This window comes from Chaetomium fimeti (assembly GCF_033439085.1).
Source record: "Chaetomium fimeti strain CBS 168.71 chromosome Unknown B0H64scaffold_5, whole genome shotgun sequence".
NCBI classification, from domain to species: domain Eukaryota; kingdom Fungi; phylum Ascomycota; class Sordariomycetes; order Sordariales; family Chaetomiaceae; genus Chaetomium; species Chaetomium fimeti.
The window spans coordinates 2264114-2285715 of record NW_026944333.1 but is presented as its reverse complement, the minus strand read 5'-3'; the positions used below and the strand labels follow the sequence as shown (position 1 = coordinate 2285715).

Genomic DNA, 21602 nt, shown 5'->3' with positions numbered 1-21602 from the left:
TCTACACAGTATCAACGCTTGTCTGGGAATCGTTCACCATCTTGAGAAAAGACCTCGTGGGTCTTTTAGCCGCCGGCACCCGGAGGCAGCGAGCGATCCCCAGTCACTCGCCGTCTCCACTGCCGGGGTCGATCGAGGTACAAATAAGCTTCTTCAGGGGCATCCTGGACCCGCCCCCCATTCACACCGTCGATCAATTTGCAGCCCAGCTGTCAGACACGGCCTTTCTCTCTCCGGTTCCGACAAATACGCTTGAAAAATCCTCAGCCCAGTTCTGTCCCGAAACGTGACAAGAGACCATCACAATCTCCATTCCCAAGGGCGCGTGGGCCAATCGAATGTACAGGTGGAGGAGGGAGGCTTCATTCTCGTCTGGCCCGCGGTCACCAGCGCGACGGGTCCCTTGGCGATGTCACGCGTCTGCTGTCTCACACAACGCCCACCACGCGAGCCGCTCAATCTTGTTGCATGGCCTTGGCCCAGGCCGCTTTCCCTTGCCAGTGAGCGAAAAAGGGGGGGGGTTAAAGTTTGCCAGGACACCCAAGGAAGTTGTCGAACACTGTCGAGAGCTTTAGCGTTACATGTATTTGGCCGTGTTGGTGGTGGTTTCGTGAAGAGATGGGCAACCGTGATAACTACCTATGTAGCGAAGACTTGGTAGTCATGTACCACACAGTTCACGCTGCGCAAAGTCAATGCGTGGTTGTTCAAGTATGTCGTATAAAGCACGAGGCAGGCCATCTCGGCATGCTTTGGAGACGAGCTACGCCTTGCCAAGGTCCCATTTCGAAAGGAGGTCTCGTTGATTGGTTGATTCGATGAATCGATAAACTGACAGGTGGTATTCGTTCTTCGTACTTCGTAACTCGCACCAATAAACATAACAAGCCGGTGTGGTCGCATGCATTGAATGCTTTGTCCGAGTCCGGCAAAGGGGTCGCTGCCCGTTTTCAAACGCAGTATCCGGCCGGAGATTGGGCTGCAGTGGCTTGATTGAGGCCGCAGTTTCGGCGACGAGAAGCAGGTGTGCCACAGGCGTTCTTCTCGCAACCCCCAGTGTTCCATTCCATTGGACCTTGAGCGTGTGTCTGTTGCATGTTGGCATCAGCCACCTGCCCGTGGCCAGCCTCCCGCCGCTGCCCTGCGTCAACTGTACCTCGGAGGCTTATTCTCCCACATCTCACCCATGACGCTCTTTTCTGGTCGTGGGGTGTTACCCGGCCAACAGGAGCAGGCCAATATACTGCTCGGATCACCACGTCTCTAACTGTGACAGGCCGGGACCGTCCATGAATGAGAAAGAGAAAACGGAATCCATTAGTCTAAGGACCTCAGTTCAGTCCAACAGCTTTCCAGTGGCTAGCAGGTGGTAGTCGCCCTTTAGCGCACTCTGCATCGGCCTTTGCCATTCAGCAAACACCTCCCGCCGGGCTAACGCTTGGCTCCGGAGGACCATGTCCCATGCGAGCACCTGCTGTACCGCGCCGTTCGGCAACGGCTGTTCAACGACTTGCTTTTCCAGTATAGGCCAGTCGATGTACTCGGGGGCGTCCGTGTAGACGGTGATTTGTTTCCCATCCTCCCGTGTCTTCACCCACGCATTCAAGAGTGCGCGGTACTCGGAAACCGGATGATCGAGCGTGACGTCGGGATGTTGTGCCCATTCGATATCTTGTATCGTGGTCACATCCAACGCCCCCCAGTCCTCCTCCCGGAAGTGGAAATCACGCGTGATCATCTCATAGACGGTGAATATGACGGCTCTCACGTCGTCCCGAATGTCCCTAGCGTGAAGGTCAGTATCGGAGTGCGGGCCGGGGAGGCTGGCTTGACGTACCAGTACGAAAAGAAGGATGGCCCGCGGCGACGGCCGATTTGCGCGGACCAGTCGAAATCAAAGAGCATGAGGTTGTCGGTGGCTTCATCGACCACTAGGTTGCGCGGGACGACGTCCTGGTGGGCGATGCCGTACCGCAGGTTCAAGTCGTCGACCAGCTGCATGAGTTGCTTGCACCACTTGAGCTTGAAGGGGCGAGACACATTGTCTTGGAGGGTGCCACCGGGTATGTACAGGGTCGTGAAACCGACAACACCGCCTCGCACCTCGTCGAGCACGAGGCGATCGAAGGGAACGATGTTGGGGTGATGAGACAACCGCATCCAGAGATTCATCTCTTCCCATGTTTTCTCCAGGAACTGGAGTTGCCAGTAGTACTTGAAAACGACCTGTCTGGTTTCAAGGGGGTTGGTATCGGTCTGATACGAGACAAGATCGACGTTCCCGACCAGCCGGTCCAACTCTCGCAGCTCTGAGCGGAGGATGGTCTGTACTCCCGCTGGCCGTTCGACGAGGTCCAAAGGAGGGTAATACATATAGAAGGTCTCGTCATGGGCGGGGTCGCTCGAAACGGAGATCAAGTCGCCATCAAGCCCTACGTGAATCAGAGTTACGTTAGGGTCGAGGTTGTCGACGTATTTCTTCAGGTGCTCAAGGGCCACGTCTTCAGACTCTTGCTCTTCGTCCATCCTGACGGCGATCAGGCGCCGCTGGTCAGTTTCCGAAAACCTCCACTCGCTCATTCCCTCCTTGATGCTGCCACCTGTACACCATAGCTTGAAGTCCTCTTTGATTGGCATTGCGAGCGCGATTGGTTGGGCTGAATCCTCAGTCAGCAGCGTTCAGATATCCGGAGTATGTGCTGCCTCGGTAGGCCGGGTAAATTTGAGCGATGGTTGGATTGATGGCCAATGGCGTAGGTACTAGCGGAGAGAGGCTGAAAGCCGCCGTAGTAAAGAAGCAGCCACGCTGAGTGACACTGTTGGTTCGAGACAGCCCAGGCCCTCACATGCGGGCGCCAGTGGGCCACATGCGGCTGGTTGCCAGTGTCACATTCACAAACGCAGAACGCCGCCGGCCTGCATGAGAAACGTCAGGGGGTTACACCGTTGCACCAACCGAAGGGGGGGCGATAGTGCGGCATATGGAATGGACAGAAATGGCTAATACCACCTTTTTAAGACTAAAACTACCTACCTTATCAAAGTTTATCAGCTATCTAAATGGGGCAACATCATGTATCAAAAGTTGTGTTAAATACTACAATTACCTGGTACCCGATGGAGACGCTGAGAGCGAGGCACTTTTCATGCCACACCTGTCTGCTGCTGAGTTCGCACGCCGTGGTAAAGGCCCGAGGCCGTGTGGTTTCAACAATCGTTCGCCCCAACGACAACCCCGGGGTTGCCGACTGCACGCCAGAGTTAGCGTCAGCCATTCATCAAACGACGGGCCCAACCCCTGGGTGTGCCTCTGGGCGGCCGTTGGCGTAGTCCAGCGGCCCGGTCCAGTCTGATATCTAAGGTCTTGAGGCGGTCGGTGCACTGATACTGTTTTGTCCAAGTAACTCGTGGCCAAAGGGAGGGCCCCGTACAGGGAGCTGTGCCGGTCTGCTGGGGAATGGGCAACATTCTCTGATATATGATATACATATGGTCCAAGGCCAGCGAGTGTCTCCCAACTTCCCTTCCTTGAGCAATGTTTCTCCAAGTCCCTTCTTCTAGTCTACCTCTCTTGCTATTCCCCACATCAGTCGAAAACACAACCACATTTCCCAATCCTGTTGTTCAGCCATCGTCTCACCAGCGTCCTCCAACCCCATCGCCGCTCGTATCCCAGAAGCGTTGCAATGGCTGACAATCACGAAGAGGCTACCGTCATCTTCCAATGTGAGATGATGATTAGGAAGCCTTCCGCCCTCGTCTACCATCCAAACAACCCATGCGGGTGCCCTTGCGGTTGGTACATATGGAAGAAGATATGCGGCTGTCTCTCTACCAAGGACGAGCACAAATGCGGCGGGCGGCGATCCAACACCGGAAGATTCACATTTTGTCGGAACCCTGCGCCCGTGCACCAAGTAACGCAATATGTAATCAACGAGGCATGCTCGCAGCACGCGCCAGACATCCTGTGAGCCCTTCCCACTCACCAACCCCCCTCCACCTCCCCACGACTAACCCCACCCAACCAACAGCAACCCAGACCTGCTCCAGGTCAACCTCCCAGCGGCCGGCAACTCGCGGCCGGCCTCTGTCGCCCCAAGCCGAGAATCCAGCGTTGCTCGCTCGATGCCCGCCGCCGCCGGCAGCCCCAGTCGCACCCCTAGCAGATCCAGTACCCCCAGCAGGTCCAGTACCCCCAGCAGGTCCAGCACCCCCAGCAGGTCCAGTACCCCCAGCAGGTCCAGTACTCCCACCCCGGGCTCCGCCGCCAACAGGTCTCGCCAGTCGACGCCCCAGCCGGCGAGACAGGCGAGTGGCCAAGCGCCGGCGAGGAGGGGGCCGTCCGCCACCACGCCTCCGCCGGGCGTGGCTCGAGTGGCTAGGTAATTACGGCAAGGCCGGGGTTGTATGATGGGAGCGTGTGATGCGGGGAACGGGGAACGGGGGACGGCGTTGTTGTTGGTGTTGGTGGTGGGCGTTTGGCGTTTGGCGGTCGGCCACGGCTGCGGTGGCGGTATAGTGTGGTTGGATTGCTGGGAGGAGGGTCTTTGTTTCCCTTGCGTATTTTCTGTTTGATTTGCGGATTTCTCTTTCCTTGTTGGCGCCCGTTTGTAAGAGTTATGGGAGGTAGTTCGTCTGCCGTTGGTTGTGTCCATCACCTAATCTACGTGTGTTTCTTTCCTGTGGAATTCCGATTCAAGCTGGCACTCAGGAGCCTGCGACTTTGGGGAAAGTCGGGAACTTGAAACTCAACACAACAAGCTTTGGCCGACCCTGGAGACCTGCTTCTGGCAGCTTTGGAAATCTCGGCTGTAGTACAAGAAGTAGCAACGACGGAAGTCATATGGATGCCCGTACCTCCCGATTCTGTCAAGGCACATGTCATCTTTTTCCTCTCGGGAGGCTAGAGTGACCGGCTTTTCCCTTCAGACTGATCGCAGCTCGGCATGCCACTCCTCTTTACTGTAACTTTCTTGCTCTCGCCTTCTGATAGTTATCTCGTAATGTCCTGAGTATTCCCGAGATCTTAATTCTGGAGTGATTCGTCGCCAGGCTCGCCCTTTTCTTACCCAGTCTCTCAGATTTCCAGCCGAAGCAGGAAGTGCGGCGAGGCTTGGGCTCCTCAAGCCTGAGTGGTTGGAGAGGCCAGATCCCATCGTCTGAAGTGACTTGTGCGCGTCCCCGGTTCAGGGTCGTTGACGCTTATGTGGATTGTATGGCGTCGGATGGTAGAACATTTTGTTGCCACTTACCCGTCGTGGTAAGCTTCTCCTCTTCCTCCCTGAGAATTGAGCGAAACTCCTTCCTCGCCTCGGCATACTCCTTTAGCGCCTCGTCTTCAGGCTCACCGACCTCGTCGATCCCCTTGGACGTGATCCAGTAAGGGACATCGATCATCTCAAGAGGGCGAGAACACATCCACTCGAGGCCCACGAGTGCGGTGATATTCCAGTCGTCGTCCACAAACAGGTTGCTCTGGTGGAAGTCGGTGAACTGCATCGCGAACAGTTGGGAGCGTAGCCCGGGTTGACGGCGGTCCGTCTCGTCCTTGACAGAGTTTGGCTGGGCCGGCAGACGGCGGTCGTGCTGGGCCAGTAAGTCGGAAATGTAGGGCTCCGCGCACGGATAGGTTTTGTCCCTCTCTATCACGCGGGAGGCGCCGCTGTTCTCGAGGGTTACGGTGCTACAAGACAGAGGTCTGTTTGAAAGAGAGATGGTGCAGTCATTGCGGAACGTGAACGACCCGATACGGGCGTGCGGGATTCGCGCAACGGAAAGTATGATGCGGGCCAGGCCGCGGAAGAGGTTCCGGCGCTTGGCTAGATCGTGGCATTTGGCGTCCCATGTTTCGGATAGCATTCGGCCCCCTGCGGGTTCGATGTATTCGAGGAGGAGATACCCGTGCTGGAGGACGGAGGGGCCCGGTGGTTTGCGGATGCGGACGTACGACGAGGGGACCGGCAGGTGCAGTAGCGTGCAAACAAAACGGAGAATAGACCTCGCCCACCGCTGGTAGAAAGGCCGAGAGCTTATATGGGTAAACTATCGGAGCTCGCACGAGTCACTAAGGGATAAGGAGCACAGGGGAGCCTTAGGCGTGGCGACCTACGTGTAAGCCGCCGGGGAAACCAAAGCCTAAGAGGTTAGGGATGGGAACCTCGGGGCAGTTCTCCTGCATCCACACATACGCGCCGACTTCGCACCGCATTTTCTCCTCAACGGTCCCGGGATAGCGGTCCTCGGCGAGCTTGTGTCGCAATGGACACCGCATCAGCACCGTGTACGGAGTCTCTTTGGGCGACCGACGAACACGGATGGGAATGCACAGGTTGAAGCTGCCGAGAATCCAGGTGTCGGGAGGCCGGATCGAGACCAGGTCGGGCTCCAAGCTTCGAATCCCAGCTCGAGGTTTAGCCCTGGCCCTAGTCTTTTTCTTTGATTTCCCCGGGAAGTCATACTTGGCGCTCTTCGGGACTCGGAGGCCGAGGTGGTGACAAACGATGGCGGCGATACCCAATCGCTGAGGGCGCTGCCAGAGCTGCGAACGCAATTCATGCGTTGCGGCCTTGAACCGCATCTCTTGCAACACATCATTTTCGCCTTGTGCGGTTGCCTCGTAGGCGACAGACGTGTTTTCACTCATGCAGGGCGCGTCTTCCCCGGTAAGGCGGAAGAAGATAGATTTAATGATTTAATACTTCGTAGAATGCTGAGAGCCCGAGACCGAGAATCACGGATTTGGGTTTGCAGGGAATTCATTTACGAAGTGGAGACCGGCGCGCGCTCACGTGATGAAATTCAAAGCGATTTCCAAATCACAGGCAGCAACGACACAAAATCCGATCTTTCTCGCGAACTTCTCGTCCGGGAGGAAGTGACGACCGTGACGGAACGGCAAATTGACGGACCAGCGCCCATACCCAACCTTCCTTCGCGTCTCCATGATGCGGCTCAACTATCACAAATTCACAATCATTGTCGATTACAAACGTAATTAATTCGTGCCGTCTCCCGCGGAGCAATCTTGATTCATCAACCTTTCAAGGCGAGGTGCAGGCAGACCTAGGCAGTCATCTGCATACCTAGTGACTCAACGCAGTCCATTCCTACCTGCCGGCACGCCCTTAGCAAACAAAGTTCTCCGGTGCGACTCGGCCGATATTGAGCAAGATCATCATCACTTGAGCCTCATCGGAGGTGGGTCAAAGTCAAGTCCCATCGGACTAGGCTCGTTAATTGGCTGCTTAAACGACCTCGTCTTGCTCTCCTCTGTATGTCGACTTCGTCCCCATCGGCCACTCGGAAGGCGGCCCACGTTCCAAATCAAGGCATTCACTGGTACTGGAGCCACTCGGAAAGTGTGGCATCGCGTCCTCCTTATTGCCTTAGTCATAGCGCTGCCGACGATTGGGTCTTCCCCCACGGCTGGCTAGGCTGGCTTCCGGTCTCCATGTCCGGGACTGGTCTTGTGTGATCTGCTCATTACGCAATCCGCGCAGAGCCGCAACACCCCGGCTTGTTTTTTTTTTAAACGAGACGGGGACAATTCACGCCATGGGGTTGTATGAGACACCTCGAACCAATGGTGCTCGCGGTAGGTTGTCGGGCAAGTCCCAGATTGGTCGGGCTCGGATGCAAGGGAAACCAGATGACCTCGATTTCCCCAATCAGACATACAGAACTTATCTGCACGTCTTTAGCCTCGTCATTTGCACTTTGAATGGAACTCCGGCGCCCGTGGGTTGAGATTGAGGCTCTGCGGCTCTGCGGCATTGCACGGCCTCGGAGCCGATGAATGATAGCTGTTCCCGAGTCGACTTGGTGAAGATGAGGCTCTGCGGTGGAAGGATATTTAATCAGTGGGAGTTCAGGCGGAAGGAGATGTGGGCTTGGGAGCAAGAAACCCATCACACAACGCCTTTTCCGCTTGTGCGAGCTTTCAGAACCCAGTTTCAGTCCTTGGTTGCCAATCAACACTTACACAGAAAACCCATACCTTTAACCCTAACCCCTCCCCTGAATCCCCCCTGAACCGACATCAATCATGGACAACACCTTCGGCTACACCGAGCCTGCCGTAATCCAGACGGCCGAGGAGGAGATAGATGAGGTTTCTAGACCCGACATCGCATGGATCCCGACATTGAAGACGTTTAAAGACCGGGTTGAAAATCTCCAGGCTCTCTATCCCAACCGGCGCACCACCGTCCCCCCCGGATGGCCTGCCGAAGCCGATGCAGGCCGAGATTGGTCCGGTGCCGACTTCCCGTCTGAAGACAACTATGTCATCCATCTTAGTCCTGAAGACATCGACGAGATTGAAACCGCGCTTGCCTTCTTCAAAGGTTAGTACTTCATATTGCTCTCTACTCTCGTTCGGGGAAACATGGCTAATTCATAGCCATCAGCGCTGGATGGCAGCCTCGGTCCAGATGATGTTCGCCCGGACACCTTCCCACTTCCCGACCTATGCAACCGGCTCTTCGAGGCCTCGGAAATAATCCACAATGGTCAGGGGTTCGTCGTGCTGCGCGGCCTGCAGCCAGACAACTACTCGTCCTTGGACAACATCCTCCTCTACCTCGGCGTCACAAGCTACATTGCCGAGAAGCGTGGGATGCAGGACTTTGATGGGCGGATGATTCGTGCGTCTGAATACTTCCCATTACCCCTCGAACGTCTACTAACTCCGTCCAGTCCACATCCAAGCCGTCGCGGAAGATGTCAAGAAGCACGGCGCCATGCCCAACTCGCCCTACGTCACTCGTGCGCAGGTAGTGGTCCCCTCGACCAAAGTCAAAAGTAACCTGCCACTCTTACTAAATTCCCTGTGCTACAGCCCTTCCACACCGACATCTGCGACGTACTTGCCATGTACGCGCTGAACACAGCCGCCTACGGGGGCGAGTCCTACCTAGCCTCGTCGGCCAAGATCTACAACGAGCTCGCCCGCACCCGCCCGGACATCATCGAAGTCCTGGCCAAGGATGATTGGATCTTTGACGAGTTGGTCTCCCCGTTTTTACCTCCCTCCCCACCTACCCACCCTCCCCCCTCCATTTCTCATCTGTATGTACCCACCCATATGCTTACCAAACACCACAAACAACCAGATTCTGGGAAGGCCAATACCACACCCGCCCGCTGCTCTTCAACTTCCCCGGCCACGGCCCCGCCTTCCAATTCTCCCGCCGACCCCTAACCGGCGCCCACTTCTCGCCGCACCACCCGGCCGTGCCGGCCATGACGGAGCTGCAGGCCGAGGCGCTGGACGCCGTCTACTTCCTGGCCAAGGAGCACGCGGTGGAGGTGGCGCTGCAGAAGGGCGACATGCTGGTGTTCAACAACTTCGCCATGCTGCACGCGCGCAGCGGCTTCGCCGACGACGCCGCCGCCGGCCGCTCCCGCCACATGCTCCGCCTCTGGCTGCGCAACGAGCGCCTCATGTGGAAGACGCCGCCCGCGCTCGAGCGGATTAGTTGGGAGTGCTACGGCGACCACGAGTGGCGCCGCGAGCTGAGCGTGTGGGATATCGAGAGCAGCCCGCCCGAGTTGAGGGTTAAGCATCGCCGGGCGAGCTGTGCTTGAGAGGGGAGGGGTGTTTGGGGTTTTTTTTTTTTTTTGGCTCGCTCGTTGACAGTTATGTAGCGGTTCTTGTCTTTTTATTTTCTTCTTTTTGCTCTACTTGGCGGTTGTTTCTCCTCGAGGTCTGTTAGTTTGTTTGAATCTTGGCCCTTATTATTATTCCCCTTTGAGAGGTTACCTGTACTTCCTGGGCGCCATCTTTTCCCTTGCACACATACCAGGCAGCCAGGCAGCAATGCCCTTGGTGCCTGGGTTATTGTCGGGGGATCGCCAAAACTTAGGCAGAACACCTTATCTTGGCAATTATCGAGGCATTCAAAGCATTCAATTTGACCGCTTCTGGCAATCTCGTCACTCGTGCATTGAAATGTTTGTGCCGAGCAATCCCCCTGACCCCTTGATCTGCTGAACATAAGATCCTGAATCCTACAATTGATAACCAATGGCTCAACCCGTTCCTTCCATGGCACACTCCCTTGATTTCCCTTCTCACAACTCCAACCACTCAACCCAACGAATACCATCCAAGTGAATATATCTTATCTCAAGCTTGACATCAAAACCGGAAAACCATGAGTATGACTACCGTGACGACACCGCCCACGGCTGCAGCCCAATTCTTCAACATACCCGAGCTCGTGGCCTTCGTTGCAGAGTATGCCTTCTACCCGCACCAATACGGGATCATCCCGACCTTGGCCAGCCTGCGACTTGTGAACTGGATATGCTACACCGCAGCGACACCGTATTGCTACCAAGAGCTGCGTATTTCTGCATCCATAGCCTATACCCGGTCACGATGGCGTCTCAACCCGCGGCTCGACCTCGTCAAGCGTGCCTTCTTCAGCTTCTATGACGGTGTCCGCAAGGAGGAAGAGGCCCTCGGCGCCATGATGTCCCAGATGTCCCGCTTAGAAAGCTTTGTGTGAGTTGCCCCCCATATTTTGGACATCGGCGTGTGCTGGAGCTAACGACGGCTTCCATCTAGATACAACGGCCACCCGCTGACGCCGGCTCTGCTCCAGACGCTGAAAGAGTCATGCCAGAGCCTCAAGGTGCTGCACATGAATTACAAGCGCCGCATTGGACCCTCACCAAGCCTCGGGCTCAACTTTGATGGCTTCCGTGACCTGCGAGAGCTGATGCTCTACAACCTCCCCTTCTGCGCCCATTTCCTCTCCGTTCCCGACCACGAGTGGTGGATCCCGCGCCTCGCCCGGCTCCTGACCGGCTCCCCAAACCTCCAGAAACTAAGCCTCGGCTTCGAAGAAGCCATCACCGCCCACCGACAAGCCGAAACCATGCACATCTTCGACAAGCTCTGCCACCTCTACCACGCCGCCGGCGGCTCCCCCCTCCCCCTCCAATCCCTCGAGCTCCTCGGCGGCCTCTACCCCTGCAACCTCACCACCCTCCAGCAACTCATCAACCTCACCCACCTCCACGACGTCTACATCGCCGACCCCGCCCGCCGCGACCCCACCACCCCCCCGGGATCATCATCGTCGGAACCACAACCGTGGCGGCGCATCGCCTACGAAGCCTTCACCCCGCCGCACGCGCCCAACCTGCGCCACCTCCGCACCGACGGCTACTCCCGCGACCTCCACACCCACCTCGCCTCCCTCGCCGACCCCGCCTTCACGCAGCGCCTCGCCATCGCCTGCAAACACCGATACGCCGGCACGGGTCTCGACACCTCGGCGCTCCTCCGCCCCAGCCCCCATTACCCCTCCCTCCCGCTGCAAGTCCGTATGCTCGACCTAGAACTCTTCCGCGAGCGCATCTACGGCAGCGAGCGCGAGGTAGCAGTGTCCGCGGCGCAGGTGCTCTCCGATCTCGTCGCGACAAACGGCGCGACGCTCGAGGGGCTGGCGGTGAACCTGTTCGGCGGTCTGGCTCAGGAGAGGGGTACCAGCCTGGCAGAGGAGCGGTTGGGCTTGCTGGAGCAGGCGCTGGGGGGCTTACCGCGGCTGGAGCAGCTGAGCATTGGGACGCCGTGGCGGTGCGATGCGGTGTTTGCCGTGGCGGAGAGGCTCGCGGCGGCGGCGGGGCCGCGGCTGCGGTATCTGAGTATTGGGAACTCGTTTATGCGCGTTAGGCGGAAGGGGGGTGCTGGGGGTGGTGGTGTGCTTGTGATGGAGAGGATCGCGCCGTTGGAGGCGGATGAGGTGGAGTTGTGGAAATATAGCTTGATTAATCTTACGGATATTACGAAAGTGTATACGGAGTAGCGCTTGAGGGCATTGGTAGGGTACAGACACAACAAACAGGGGCCGGAGCCCACACTTTGCGTATTGTACTTGGGCATAATTCATCGTTATGATGCTTGTCTACAGTGTGTAGTTTTGTAATATTATTGTATCTAGAGTTTGAAGTACCCCCTATATCACTTTCCACTTTGTATACTTTGCCTCTTGCCCCGCTACGCCTTCGCCCACTTTCTCCTCTGCCTCTTTACCATCAACTCTTTTGCCCCCTACCACTGCAGCGCCCGACGATTATCATGTCCATCGTTACCTAGATAATGTAGTTTAACGCCCTATTATACCCCAAAGCCCGTCAAGAAAGCCCTACCATGCCCAATCCAAAGACGGATTCCGTCAATACAACACGCCGATGTCTATTTACAATACAGAAAAGTAATTACCGAGCTCAGCCAGCACGTACTTCCCAACAACCCAAACTCCTATTCAGACCAATGGTATTTTCCCCTAAAACGCCACTGCAAACCCGGAAATACGCAGCCGCTGCGTTGGCGCAGCATCCTTTTATTCCTCACACTTTACCGCTAACTGGCTCTCCTCCTCTGCTGCGTCCGTATCGTTCTCGTCGAGTTCCTCCACGACATGTACGGGGGAAGTATCAAAGTTTTCGGTAAACAGCTGGCCAGCCCAATACAACGTCTTTTCGTACTTATGGGTCTTCCTCAAACTGAGGACATCGGACTCTGCGCCGAAAGGTTAGTTGACGTGGCCTGCAAAAGGAAGGCTAGGGTGGGAGATGATACCTCTTGCCATGATCATAGCCTGGGTTGTTTGCATGAATTCAACCTGTTTCGGTTCGAGTTTGGCCATGGCCGCCAGGCTGGGCGACGTCCAGTCCATCTTCAACGGCACAGATCCGTTACATAAAAAGTGGAAGCGGGCGAGGATAGACTTGGCCGTATGGAAGGCTGCTTCGAGGAACTGGATGTTGGAGTATTTGCCCTGCCAAAACTAGGTTAGCGCTAGATCCAATCCTGAACTGATGACTACCGCCGCTCACCGGCATTGTGTGCGTCTTGGCGTGGGCGACAGAGTGTCTGGCCAGCCGCTCGATGTGGTTGAGTAAGATGAAGGCAGAGAGGTAAATTTCCCACCAAGCCTCGCGCTTGACAGGGGTGATCAGGCGCTCGAATTTCTCAACAAGCCTCTCGCGCAAGGGTGTCAGGATAGACTTGATAACGATCTGGTCCAGGTGCGTATCCATGATGGGCGGAATCGGAATCCTCCCCTTGTGAGGACTCGTCGCATCTCTTACCGGCGAGACGCCGAGGGTGTCGGGTCCGCACATCTCCCAGGGAATCTCGATCATACGTGAAATAGCCCAAAGATCGAGGGAGTCGGCAACTAAAGATTTCTAGCAAAGTCAGCAGAGGAACGTGAGAGTTTAGCACCACGGCACATACCGGATTTCGTTGAGCAAACTCCATGGCGACAGAGATCGTCATCCATGCCAGTTTGTCCTCGGTCTTGACCGAAGCGAGGTACGCCCATTTGGCCGAGGCAATATACTGGCAGATATGGCGACGTATCTTTTCTACATTTGTGAGGCAGTAAGGTGGCATATTTAGCTCATGTAACTTTCCTGAGCGATCTGTCCACTTGTACGACACGACATCGCCAGGCGATGGCACAAACTCGGAGGCGTAGACGGTTAGCTGATGGGACCCGATGCGTTGTGTGAGCTTCAACATCCTTGCGGAGACGTCTGGCTTGGATAGGTCTCCGAGGTCGTGCAGAACTGCAAGTCGCTTGGTGAAGAACGGCTCGTTTGGTGCTGGACCTTGAAGGTCGTCAGTACTTTGACGCATGGTGGAATTCGCAACGCCGCAAGGGTTGAGAGACACGCCAGGAGGCTCAAGGGAAGTAGACAGCCAGCGAGCACAGGCGCAGGATTATAGAGGGGTGACTTACCCGACCGGAAGAAGAGGATGTCTGCCAAAGTCGTTCCGAAACAAGGGAGTCGAGGGGCGTTCTTGTAGATCTTGTGCTCTGTACAAAGGGTACAGCTAACGTAAGGACTCTCTTTCTGGGCGAGATCGCACTAAAGATGGGTCAACGCCGGCTGTTGAGGCATGAAGCGAAGGACAAGTACCTGTCTTTTCGATTTCTTGCACCTCGGGCAAACCCCTTTTCGCCTGGCTAGAGCTGTCTGCAGGCGCTTTTCCTCGGTAAAAACAGCCCTCGACTTGAACCGGTTCCCGAACGTCATCATGGTTCCCTTGACTTCTCCAGAGTCATCAAGCACCGGTACTTCGCGAAGAGTTTGGGAAGCCATCCCCTGGGGCGTGATTTCTTCCGGGGCTGACCGTTTCTTGGACGACTTTGCCCCCTTGCTGTTGGGTGGTTCATACTGAACAATTGCCAACGGCGTCGACGGGGCTTTCGGTTGGCGTGTTGACGGGCGTTTCTTTGGTGGTGAGGGATCCGGAACGGTGGGGTGAGAGCCTGCAACATCTATGGACACTGTCGGACTACACCGTCCATAATAATCACGATCAACGGTGTTGTGGACGACGGCGTTAGGCCACGGGGGGTTGTTCCCCTCGTTCGGAGACACCAATGCCCGGTCATTAGGGATGGTATTGAAGGAGTCGAAGGCATCGCGAAGGTTGGAAGAAGGGAGGGGATACGAAGAATTTGCATCGGATAGTTGACTCAGGCTTGGGGCGGCGGGCGCCATTAACTGGGCGAAGTATTCTGTTGAAAGAGGTAGCACAGGGTTGAACGAGGATTGTGGCAGGCCAAAGGTTGGAAGCGATCCAATATTAACCGGGACCTCCGAGCCCGTGGAAAAGGAAGCCCAGTCTGCGGCGCTAACGGGGCCGGCGGAGTGAAACATGTCCGTTGGGGACGAAACCGGGGTCGACAACGATGGCCTCCGGGACCGGTCTGCGGAGCGGGAGGGCACGTTGGGGGCATAATAATGTCGGGCGGCGGCGACCTGAGCGGACCATTGCGGATGTGCGCCGGGAAACGGCATGGAGTTCAAGTCGAAGCCGGGCCGGACAAGCGGGGTCCCGCGGACGGCCTGGGATCGGCAGGTCGGTGGATTGACGGCCAAGTCAAGGTTGGGATTGGCGACGAGATTGCCATTGTGGCCCAACTCGGCGGCAGGGGTAAAGAATGATGTGAAGTCCCAAGGAGCGTCGGTGACGACCTCTTGAGGCTCTCCTTCCCCATAGCGGAATGCGCTGTCGGGTTCTGAGCTGGGAACCTGCCTGGGGTACGCCATGTCTCAGGCAGACTGTTGGATCATGGATGCCACGGACTGTTGGGAAGGACAAACAAATGAGACCAGAGTCGCATCGGTAATCCCGCTTCCGGGCGTGCATCCAAAGTCCGTCATATGTCTGTGGGATGCTTGTGGGATGCTTGTGGGATGGATGTCTTCGGGGAAGTTTGCCGCAATGCGGGAAGGAAGTGCGACGTCTGGGGCTGGCTGGCGCAGCTCTGGGTCACCGAGGGAGGGCGCCGATGGCCGCGGTTGCTGACCCAATCATCGCGCCTGCCTCCTGAGCACCGCATTCCCTTTTTCCCTCACCGTCATTCCGAGTTTGGTTAGTGCCCTGCAGTCAACCAAGCTGGGGCGGACCTGTCGTTTTCCAGAGAATGCACCTGGCAGACATTCTTTTCCATCTCGTTCGCTTGTCGGGTGAGGGGCATGGAATTGCCAAGATGGGCAGTCTTCCAGGTTTCTTTTCCTCCTCCCGCGAGTTGGAATAATACCATAGGACTTCCAGATTACATCATACCCAGCTCGTCAATATCTACATACATGTATCTCCGGAGTTTGCCGGCCCCCAAATGCAGGCACAGCCCCCAATGAAGACGCGGCTGACTGCGTGGACGAGGTACGGAGAGGTACGGAATTCCAGGGCCAAAAGCCGCAAAGCAACCTTGTTGGGCACCGGCAAGTCGGTACTTAACACGATCTGCACCTTCCTGAAATTTCTCTTCCATCGGACCGTCCTGTTGCGGCGTTGGCTGTGGAATTGCGGCGAGCCCGAAGCGTTTCACATCATGACCGCCGCGTCACGCACGAGCACTTTTCATGGCATGCATCACGATGCATTGGCAGCACAAAGCGCAAAGCCAACAGCAGTATGCGGGCGAGGCTCCGAGTGTGCCCCAATAATCTGTAGTCATAGTTAAGGCTTCCTCGCCCGCCTTGGACCCCAAGTTCGCCCTGCGTTTCCCGGGACGCCAGCCAAGTTCGCCCTTCTTGCCTGCGCTTTTAAACTAAACTCTTGACACCCAAGCCAGTCAGCCTTGCTCGACCAATTATCGCAATGAAACCCCGATTGGGTCTTCCGGCTGATCTTGAGGCGGTCACCAACGTCATCATCAACACGATGCCGCTTGACCCACAATGGGACTACCGCTTCCCGTATCGGCATCAATACCCGGAAGATCACTACAGGTACACTCGAATGCTTTTCGAGTATTTCCTCGACCCCGCATATGATGACTGGGTGGTCATGGTGGTCGAAGACAGTCCCAAACCGGAAACCCCAAGCGAGGTGGTGGCGTTCGGGGTTTGGGACGTCTCGTACATCAACAAGCGGCGGTACGGCCCCGGCTACAAGACGCAGGACCGCAAGTTTAGATGCTCATGGCCCGCAATGGCTGATCCGTAACGGTGACATTTACTGACACCAAAACAGCCGTGACCGAAGTGGAAGAACGGGGAGGCAAGACTCGTAAGGATGCCAACCACGAGCACTTCAACGAGTTCTGGAAGGGTCAGATCAGGGCATACAAGAGATTCTTTGGCTCGATCGGCCCCGAGCAGATCCACCTTCAGATCCTGGCTACCCTTCCCGACTTCCAGCGTCGCGGTCATGGGTCTTCGCTCTGCAAATGGGCGATGGGGCTGGTGAAGAGGGATTCCCTCAACGACATGTCCGTGATGGCTAGCCCGATGGGGAATGAGCTCTACACATGGTTGGGTTTTGAAAACGTGGGAGCTTTTCACATCCAGGTTCCCGGCGAGAGCGAGCGGCTATTGCTGCATGCCATGATGTATCGGCCAGCCAAGTTGCGCATAGCAGCAGCAAGAAAAGATACACGTGGCGATTGTTGTGTGGTGATCTAGACGGAATAAGGTACTGGGGGTGTCATTTGGCGTACGGGGTGGGTGGAGTGGGATAGGCTTGGTGGGAGACGGGCAAGGGACAACTCAAGGGATGATGAATTTATGCAGACACGAATTTCCTAGGGCAAGCCCAAAACTATCCGTGATTTTTCTTGAGCATCAGTTAGCCCAAGGGATCTTGCACGCACCGTGAAGCATGAACCGGATCGGATGCCACTCATACAATTATACAGCTGAGAATACGCCAGTTTCACGCTCAAAATCAAAACCCGAAAGTAAGACTCGGGAGCGGAGCTTGTCTGAGCTACCATGTTCCGACTTGCACCAACGGCCTAAATTCGAGTTTGAGTCTCCAAGAACTATGTTCTGGCGAAATATTTGGAAGTAATGTGAAGAGGATTGATTTTTTAGGTGTGCTAATGGCCAACTGAAGACGGGATTCTATACACATTGTAACACCCTTACGGTCAGTCCACTGTGCACATGATAATGCCTCCACGGAGTGCTGTTGTGGAACCGGGATAAGTCGGTTCGGAGACACCGGCAGCCGGGCCCCGGTTCGGCCCGGGGACAGGGCTTTTTAGCGCCCGCAAACCCGGCGGGATCGGACGGAAAGAGTGGGACTCAGTGGGTCCTGCCCCTCTGTGGCATCATCGGTCGTCTGCTGTTCGCCTCAACAAGACCTCACCACGGTGATTACACAAGATGAAGCCGGCGTCTTAGCTTTCAGTTTTTATCAATTTCGTGTAACTCTCTCCCCATTATGATGGAGGACCACCCAACCCTCGATTCCCTACCCAATGAAGTTAGCCGGTTCCGTGCCATCCCCTTGTTTCATCCCTCGCAGTCACTGACAGCCCCGCACAGCTACTCATCTCCATCCTCTCCCAGCTCCCCATCGCCTCCCTCTTACCGCTGGTATCAGTCAGCCGCCGCATCTACTCAGTAACCCTCCGCATAGTCCAGCAGCGCCTGAACCACGCCACCTCCCAGCCAGACCAGCGCCTGATGCTCGAGTGCTACCACCCAAGCGAGAAGCTCTACACGCCCTACCTCTACTGCGACTACCTCTCCACGGACGGCTTCACCGGCGGCGGCCGCGGCTTAGCAGGCATATATACGCACTTCCGGCCCGTGGAGCAGGACGAGGACAACAACCAACCGCGCCGCGCGACGCGGGGCTTCCGGCACCACGTCAGTAGCAGTAGCAGTGGACGGGAGCAGCGGCCGTCGACGGACGTCTACCTGGACGACGATGAGTCCTTCGCGCAGCTGTGCGCCGTCACCAACCTCGTGCGCATGGGCCCCAAGCCGGGCATCTTCCGCAGCCACGTGAACGTGAGCGAGGGCGTGCTGCGCGTGTGGCGGGACTGGCTGGCTGCGCGGGTTGCGGGTGGGGTTGTGGATGGGTATGGGTTGGGGAGGGGTGGGGAGCGGCCGCAGCGGGGGATGGGGGAGGAGGAGGGGGATGAGCATGGGAATAGGGGTGGTGATGGTGAGCGGGGTGATGGTGGTGGTAGAAGTGGAAGTGGAAGTGGAAGTGGAAGTGGAAGTGGAAGTGGAAGTGGAAGTGGAAGTGGGAGTGGGAGTGGAAGCGGAAGTGGAAGTGGTGATGATGACGTGCTCTGGGCCGACGCCTCGCGCGATGTCGGGGTGCGGTTCCGGGTGACGGAGAAGGACATCCGCGGTCAGCACCCCGTGCTTGTTGCGAGCGACGAGCAGCTGCCCGTGGCGTACCGGCTCGAGTTTGAGGAGCTGCTGGTGCGGGCCACCACGCTGCTCCTCATGGTGGAGAAGTCGGAGGTGCAGGAGTTTGCTGCTGAAGGTAAAGCTATCGTCCTTGCGTCGTTTTGAGAGGCCGGCATACCCCCACGCCCCCGCTCCGCAACACGCCTAGGCATGAGAAACTCGATCAAACGATTCCTCGGTGGGCGCCCGGGTTGTGGCGATCCGGGTGGAGAGATATAACTCACTTGCTAAAGGCATAGAAACGTCGTTTCGGTTTTGTTTTGTTACGGCCGTGTGGCATGGAGACGCTGCCGTGAAGTGGATATCTTTCAAACATGCAGGATATTTACTCTCGATATCTGTCGTTTGGTCCGCTGATCGAACCGGGCAGAAGTTTACAAACGATGGAAACTCCCAAGCCTGTCGCAACCGGGGAACATCACTTACACGCACCTTTGAAGAACGACTACGCACTGTTACCCCCCCCCCCCCCCCCCCCCCCCCAAAGGCTATTGAGGCCTCTTCTTTAAGCAACGTCCGCTCATCTTGCACCTCCCCGCCGCCCCGCCAGGCGTATCTGAGAGATCGGTTTAACTGCCGTGGATACCCACCGCTGAAGGTGATCGGTGATGCCCGAGAAGATGCTCATGGCAAACATTGTTCGCGGCGCCTCCCGGAGCGAACGTGCCCAGTCGGGAAGACGGTGCTCTGGTTGAGAATGACGAAAGAAATGTTGGGCGGTACAGATATAGGCCAGGGTTGCGTTTCTGGGATAGCGAGCAAGTGGAATGCAGTTTCCGGAGGCTCGCCTCGACTGAGGCGTGATGTGTTTCCAGTTTTGTTGGTATGGTAAAGGATCGAATCAACATGGCGGGCATGGTGTCTAAATTTGGGCTCAAGCCCGTAGTTCATGCGGCGAAAGATGCTGCCGGCTGCAGCGTTGCCTGATCGGCTCATAGCTTTGGTACGAGACCGTCACGGGTATTATGCGTTCTTCGATAGCGTATCCCTAAAACCTGGTTATCAGAGGCCGGAGGTCGGGTACAACTGCCCCGCCTGCTGGGAGAAACGTGGAAAGTTGAAACATGGAATCACGGCCGGGTTTTGGCCGAGGTCGCTGAACCGGCCATTCCCCCCCTCAGCTTCACTGAGGCGGGGAAGCCTCTTCCAGCTTGAGATTATGTTCTGTATGTATCGTACATGGTAAACTGGCCAGAGAGCCATGACGGCGGGCTGTTGAACTTGGGTGGGAATATGGGTTGGATCTGGCCGTTGTCCCTGCCAAGCTCGTTGTTACGCCATGACCCCCTCAGTCCCCTGGCTGTTGGACCTCAAACGTCACGAGCAAACTCTTTTCGGCGGTCTGTAACCAAGGTTTGACGCATGCGGAAGAGGTGCTCTGTCTGTGCGTTTTTACTTCCTTTTTGCGCGACCGTCCCATCTCGCGCGAGATCGGACGGTCTCCATAGTTAGAGCAGGGATGGCTGCAGACCCCCTGGGCTGCGAGTCTCGGTTCAGCTTCGAACGATCGAAACCACCTGCTGATTTGGGGAAGCAATGGTGATTGTTGAACATCTACAGGGTACGAAGCATGTAGGTATCTGGCGGTGAAAACGCGTCTTGTTGGTCATGCTGAACCCGTCATGGCAATTCTCATTCCGGAACCCGACGTCAATGGCCGTGTCCGGGCTTCGATTGAAGAGAGCGCCGCTCGGTACGCCGAGGTCGGCCGCCTACTCGCGTCCGTCGGCCACCATGTGGACATGCCGCTGCTCCAAAACCCGGAAGAAGATCCCCTCCCCTGTCGCGAGGCCGTTGAGGAGACCACCGCTGTCAGCGCACATTTCTCGGCGCAGATACCACGCGAGAAGCGCAGCCTCGCTGGGAGAGGCAAAGCTGGCGCCGATAGACGCGGAAAAGGGTGTCGGGGTCGAAATCACGGTCGGGTGCCAGTCCTTCACCAGCTACCCGCACTGCCAGCACCTCCTCTACCACGCGCGCCGTCTGACGCTGCATAACCCAGAAACTCTCCCTACGCTACCGTTTATACGCAAGCTCCGTATCGTACAGGGCGCCGGGTCCCGCTACGACCAGACGGCAGCTGGTATTTCGTCGGCCCGCGAGGTGAGGATCCCCACCCGGAGGGCTTCGCCATCTCCGAAGAAGACTACTACCCGCCTCTGCAGACCACCGCCGAGGATGAGGCGATGGACGAACAGTGGGACGAGGATCCCCAGGGCGGCGAAGAGGTCGACTTTTTCCCGGACATGTTCCGTACCGAGCCGCTCGCCGAGCGGGTCGAGCCTCTACTCTCGGGGTTTCCCGCGGCAGTGAAAAACATGGGCGCGCCCTCGAGGATGCCGAGCTCTTTGCCTACCTGGCGTGGCATCCTTCCGAAAGCAGGGCAGACGAGGACGGAGACGGGGCGCCGTACGACTGCGAAAACGGCGTGCATAGGTGGGGGGTGCGATACCTTGCTGGTGGGGATGGTGGAGTGGTCCAGTGTGCAGGTCGGTGATTGGAGACGAAGTCAGACCGTGCTGGACCTGTTTGGAGACCTGGGGCGACAGGAGTGGTTGGACTTTGAGTTTGGGCATAAAAGACACATTAAGCCCTATACTGGCGCTTCGGTCGGTAGGTCGGAAGGTACCCGGAAGAAACCGTCGCACATCCCGCGCATCCAACCCCACTGACCCCGCCCCCCCCCCCCACTTTCCCTTGCTTTGCGGGGCCCCTCAGCCCTACGCAGAGCACAACTTTTATTTACTCTTTTGAGGACAGCTTCAATTGGGACAAAAATGAGCTGTCAACTACAAAGTACAAATCCCACAACTTGAAGTTTCCAGATCGAGGGCATTCGCAGTGGGCTCCTCCGCCGAAATGCAACGGCCACGATGTTACCATGGAGCAAACCCAGGTCCTGC

General features: G+C 56.8%; 7 protein-coding genes across 7 annotated transcripts; 4 read left to right on the top strand and 3 right to left on the bottom strand.

Annotated features, from left to right (window-relative positions):
- Positions 1 to 1200: 1200 nt before the first annotated feature.
- B0H64DRAFT_189748 (kinase-like domain-containing protein) lies at positions 1201 to 2874 on the bottom strand. The gene is made up of 2 exons (XM_062799046.1): positions 1838 to 2874; positions 1201 to 1784 (listed from the first exon to the last, which is right to left on the bottom strand). Exons 1-2 carry the CDS (start codon positions 2635 to 2637, stop codon positions 1337 to 1339), a joined length of 1248 nt encoding a protein of 415 aa, XP_062658053.1. The 5' UTR covers positions 2638 to 2874; the 3' UTR covers positions 1201 to 1336.
- A 2057-nt stretch (positions 2875 to 4931) lies between these two features.
- On the bottom strand, positions 4932 to 6715 carry B0H64DRAFT_189728 (uncharacterized protein). Its single transcript, XM_062799045.1, has 2 exons — positions 6113 to 6715; positions 4932 to 6045 (listed from the first exon to the last, which is right to left on the bottom strand). The coding sequence occupies exons 1-2, from the start codon at positions 6644 to 6646 to the stop codon at positions 5206 to 5208; spliced, it is 1374 nt and encodes a 457-aa protein (XP_062658052.1). The 5' UTR covers positions 6647 to 6715; the 3' UTR covers positions 4932 to 5205.
- A 1125-nt stretch (positions 6716 to 7840) lies between these two features.
- On the top strand, positions 7841 to 9628 carry B0H64DRAFT_189707 (uncharacterized protein). The gene is made up of 5 exons (XM_062799044.1): positions 7841 to 8348; positions 8412 to 8648; positions 8701 to 8777; positions 8843 to 9009; positions 9117 to 9628. The coding sequence occupies exons 1-5, from the start codon at positions 8048 to 8050 to the stop codon at positions 9589 to 9591; spliced, it is 1257 nt and encodes a 418-aa protein (XP_062658051.1). The 5' UTR covers positions 7841 to 8047; the 3' UTR covers positions 9592 to 9628.
- A 532-nt stretch (positions 9629 to 10160) lies between these two features.
- Positions 10161 to 11822, top strand: B0H64DRAFT_433676 (uncharacterized protein; the record flags this gene model as incomplete). Its single annotated transcript, XM_062806059.1, has 2 exons — positions 10161 to 10513; positions 10577 to 11822. The coding sequence occupies 2 exons, from the start codon at positions 10161 to 10163 to the stop codon at positions 11820 to 11822; spliced, it is 1599 nt and encodes a 532-aa protein (XP_062658050.1).
- A 91-nt stretch (positions 11823 to 11913) lies between these two features.
- B0H64DRAFT_400950 (uncharacterized protein) lies at positions 11914 to 15530 on the bottom strand. The gene is made up of 6 exons (XM_062804113.1): positions 13948 to 15530; positions 13767 to 13896; positions 13259 to 13635; positions 12856 to 13209; positions 12599 to 12797; positions 11914 to 12538 (listed from the first exon to the last, which is right to left on the bottom strand). The coding sequence occupies exons 1-6, from the start codon at positions 15085 to 15087 to the stop codon at positions 12360 to 12362; spliced, it is 2379 nt and encodes a 792-aa protein (XP_062658049.1). The 5' UTR covers positions 15088 to 15530; the 3' UTR covers positions 11914 to 12359.
- A 614-nt stretch (positions 15531 to 16144) lies between these two features.
- On the top strand, positions 16145 to 18804 carry B0H64DRAFT_375313 (uncharacterized protein; the record flags this gene model as incomplete). Its single annotated transcript, XM_062802409.1, has 6 exons — positions 16145 to 16349; positions 16520 to 16877; positions 17199 to 17225; positions 17362 to 17416; positions 17818 to 18359; positions 18471 to 18804. The coding sequence occupies 6 exons, from the start codon at positions 16145 to 16147 to the stop codon at positions 18802 to 18804; spliced, it is 1521 nt and encodes a 506-aa protein (XP_062658048.1).
- A 1386-nt stretch (positions 18805 to 20190) lies between these two features.
- On the top strand, positions 20191 to 21465 carry B0H64DRAFT_189570 (uncharacterized protein). Its single transcript, XM_062799042.1, has 3 exons — positions 20191 to 20619; positions 20702 to 20802; positions 20865 to 21465. Exons 1-3 carry the CDS (start codon positions 20322 to 20324, stop codon positions 21369 to 21371), a joined length of 906 nt encoding a protein of 301 aa, XP_062658047.1. The 5' UTR covers positions 20191 to 20321; the 3' UTR covers positions 21372 to 21465.
- Positions 21466 to 21602: the final 137 nt, after the last annotated feature.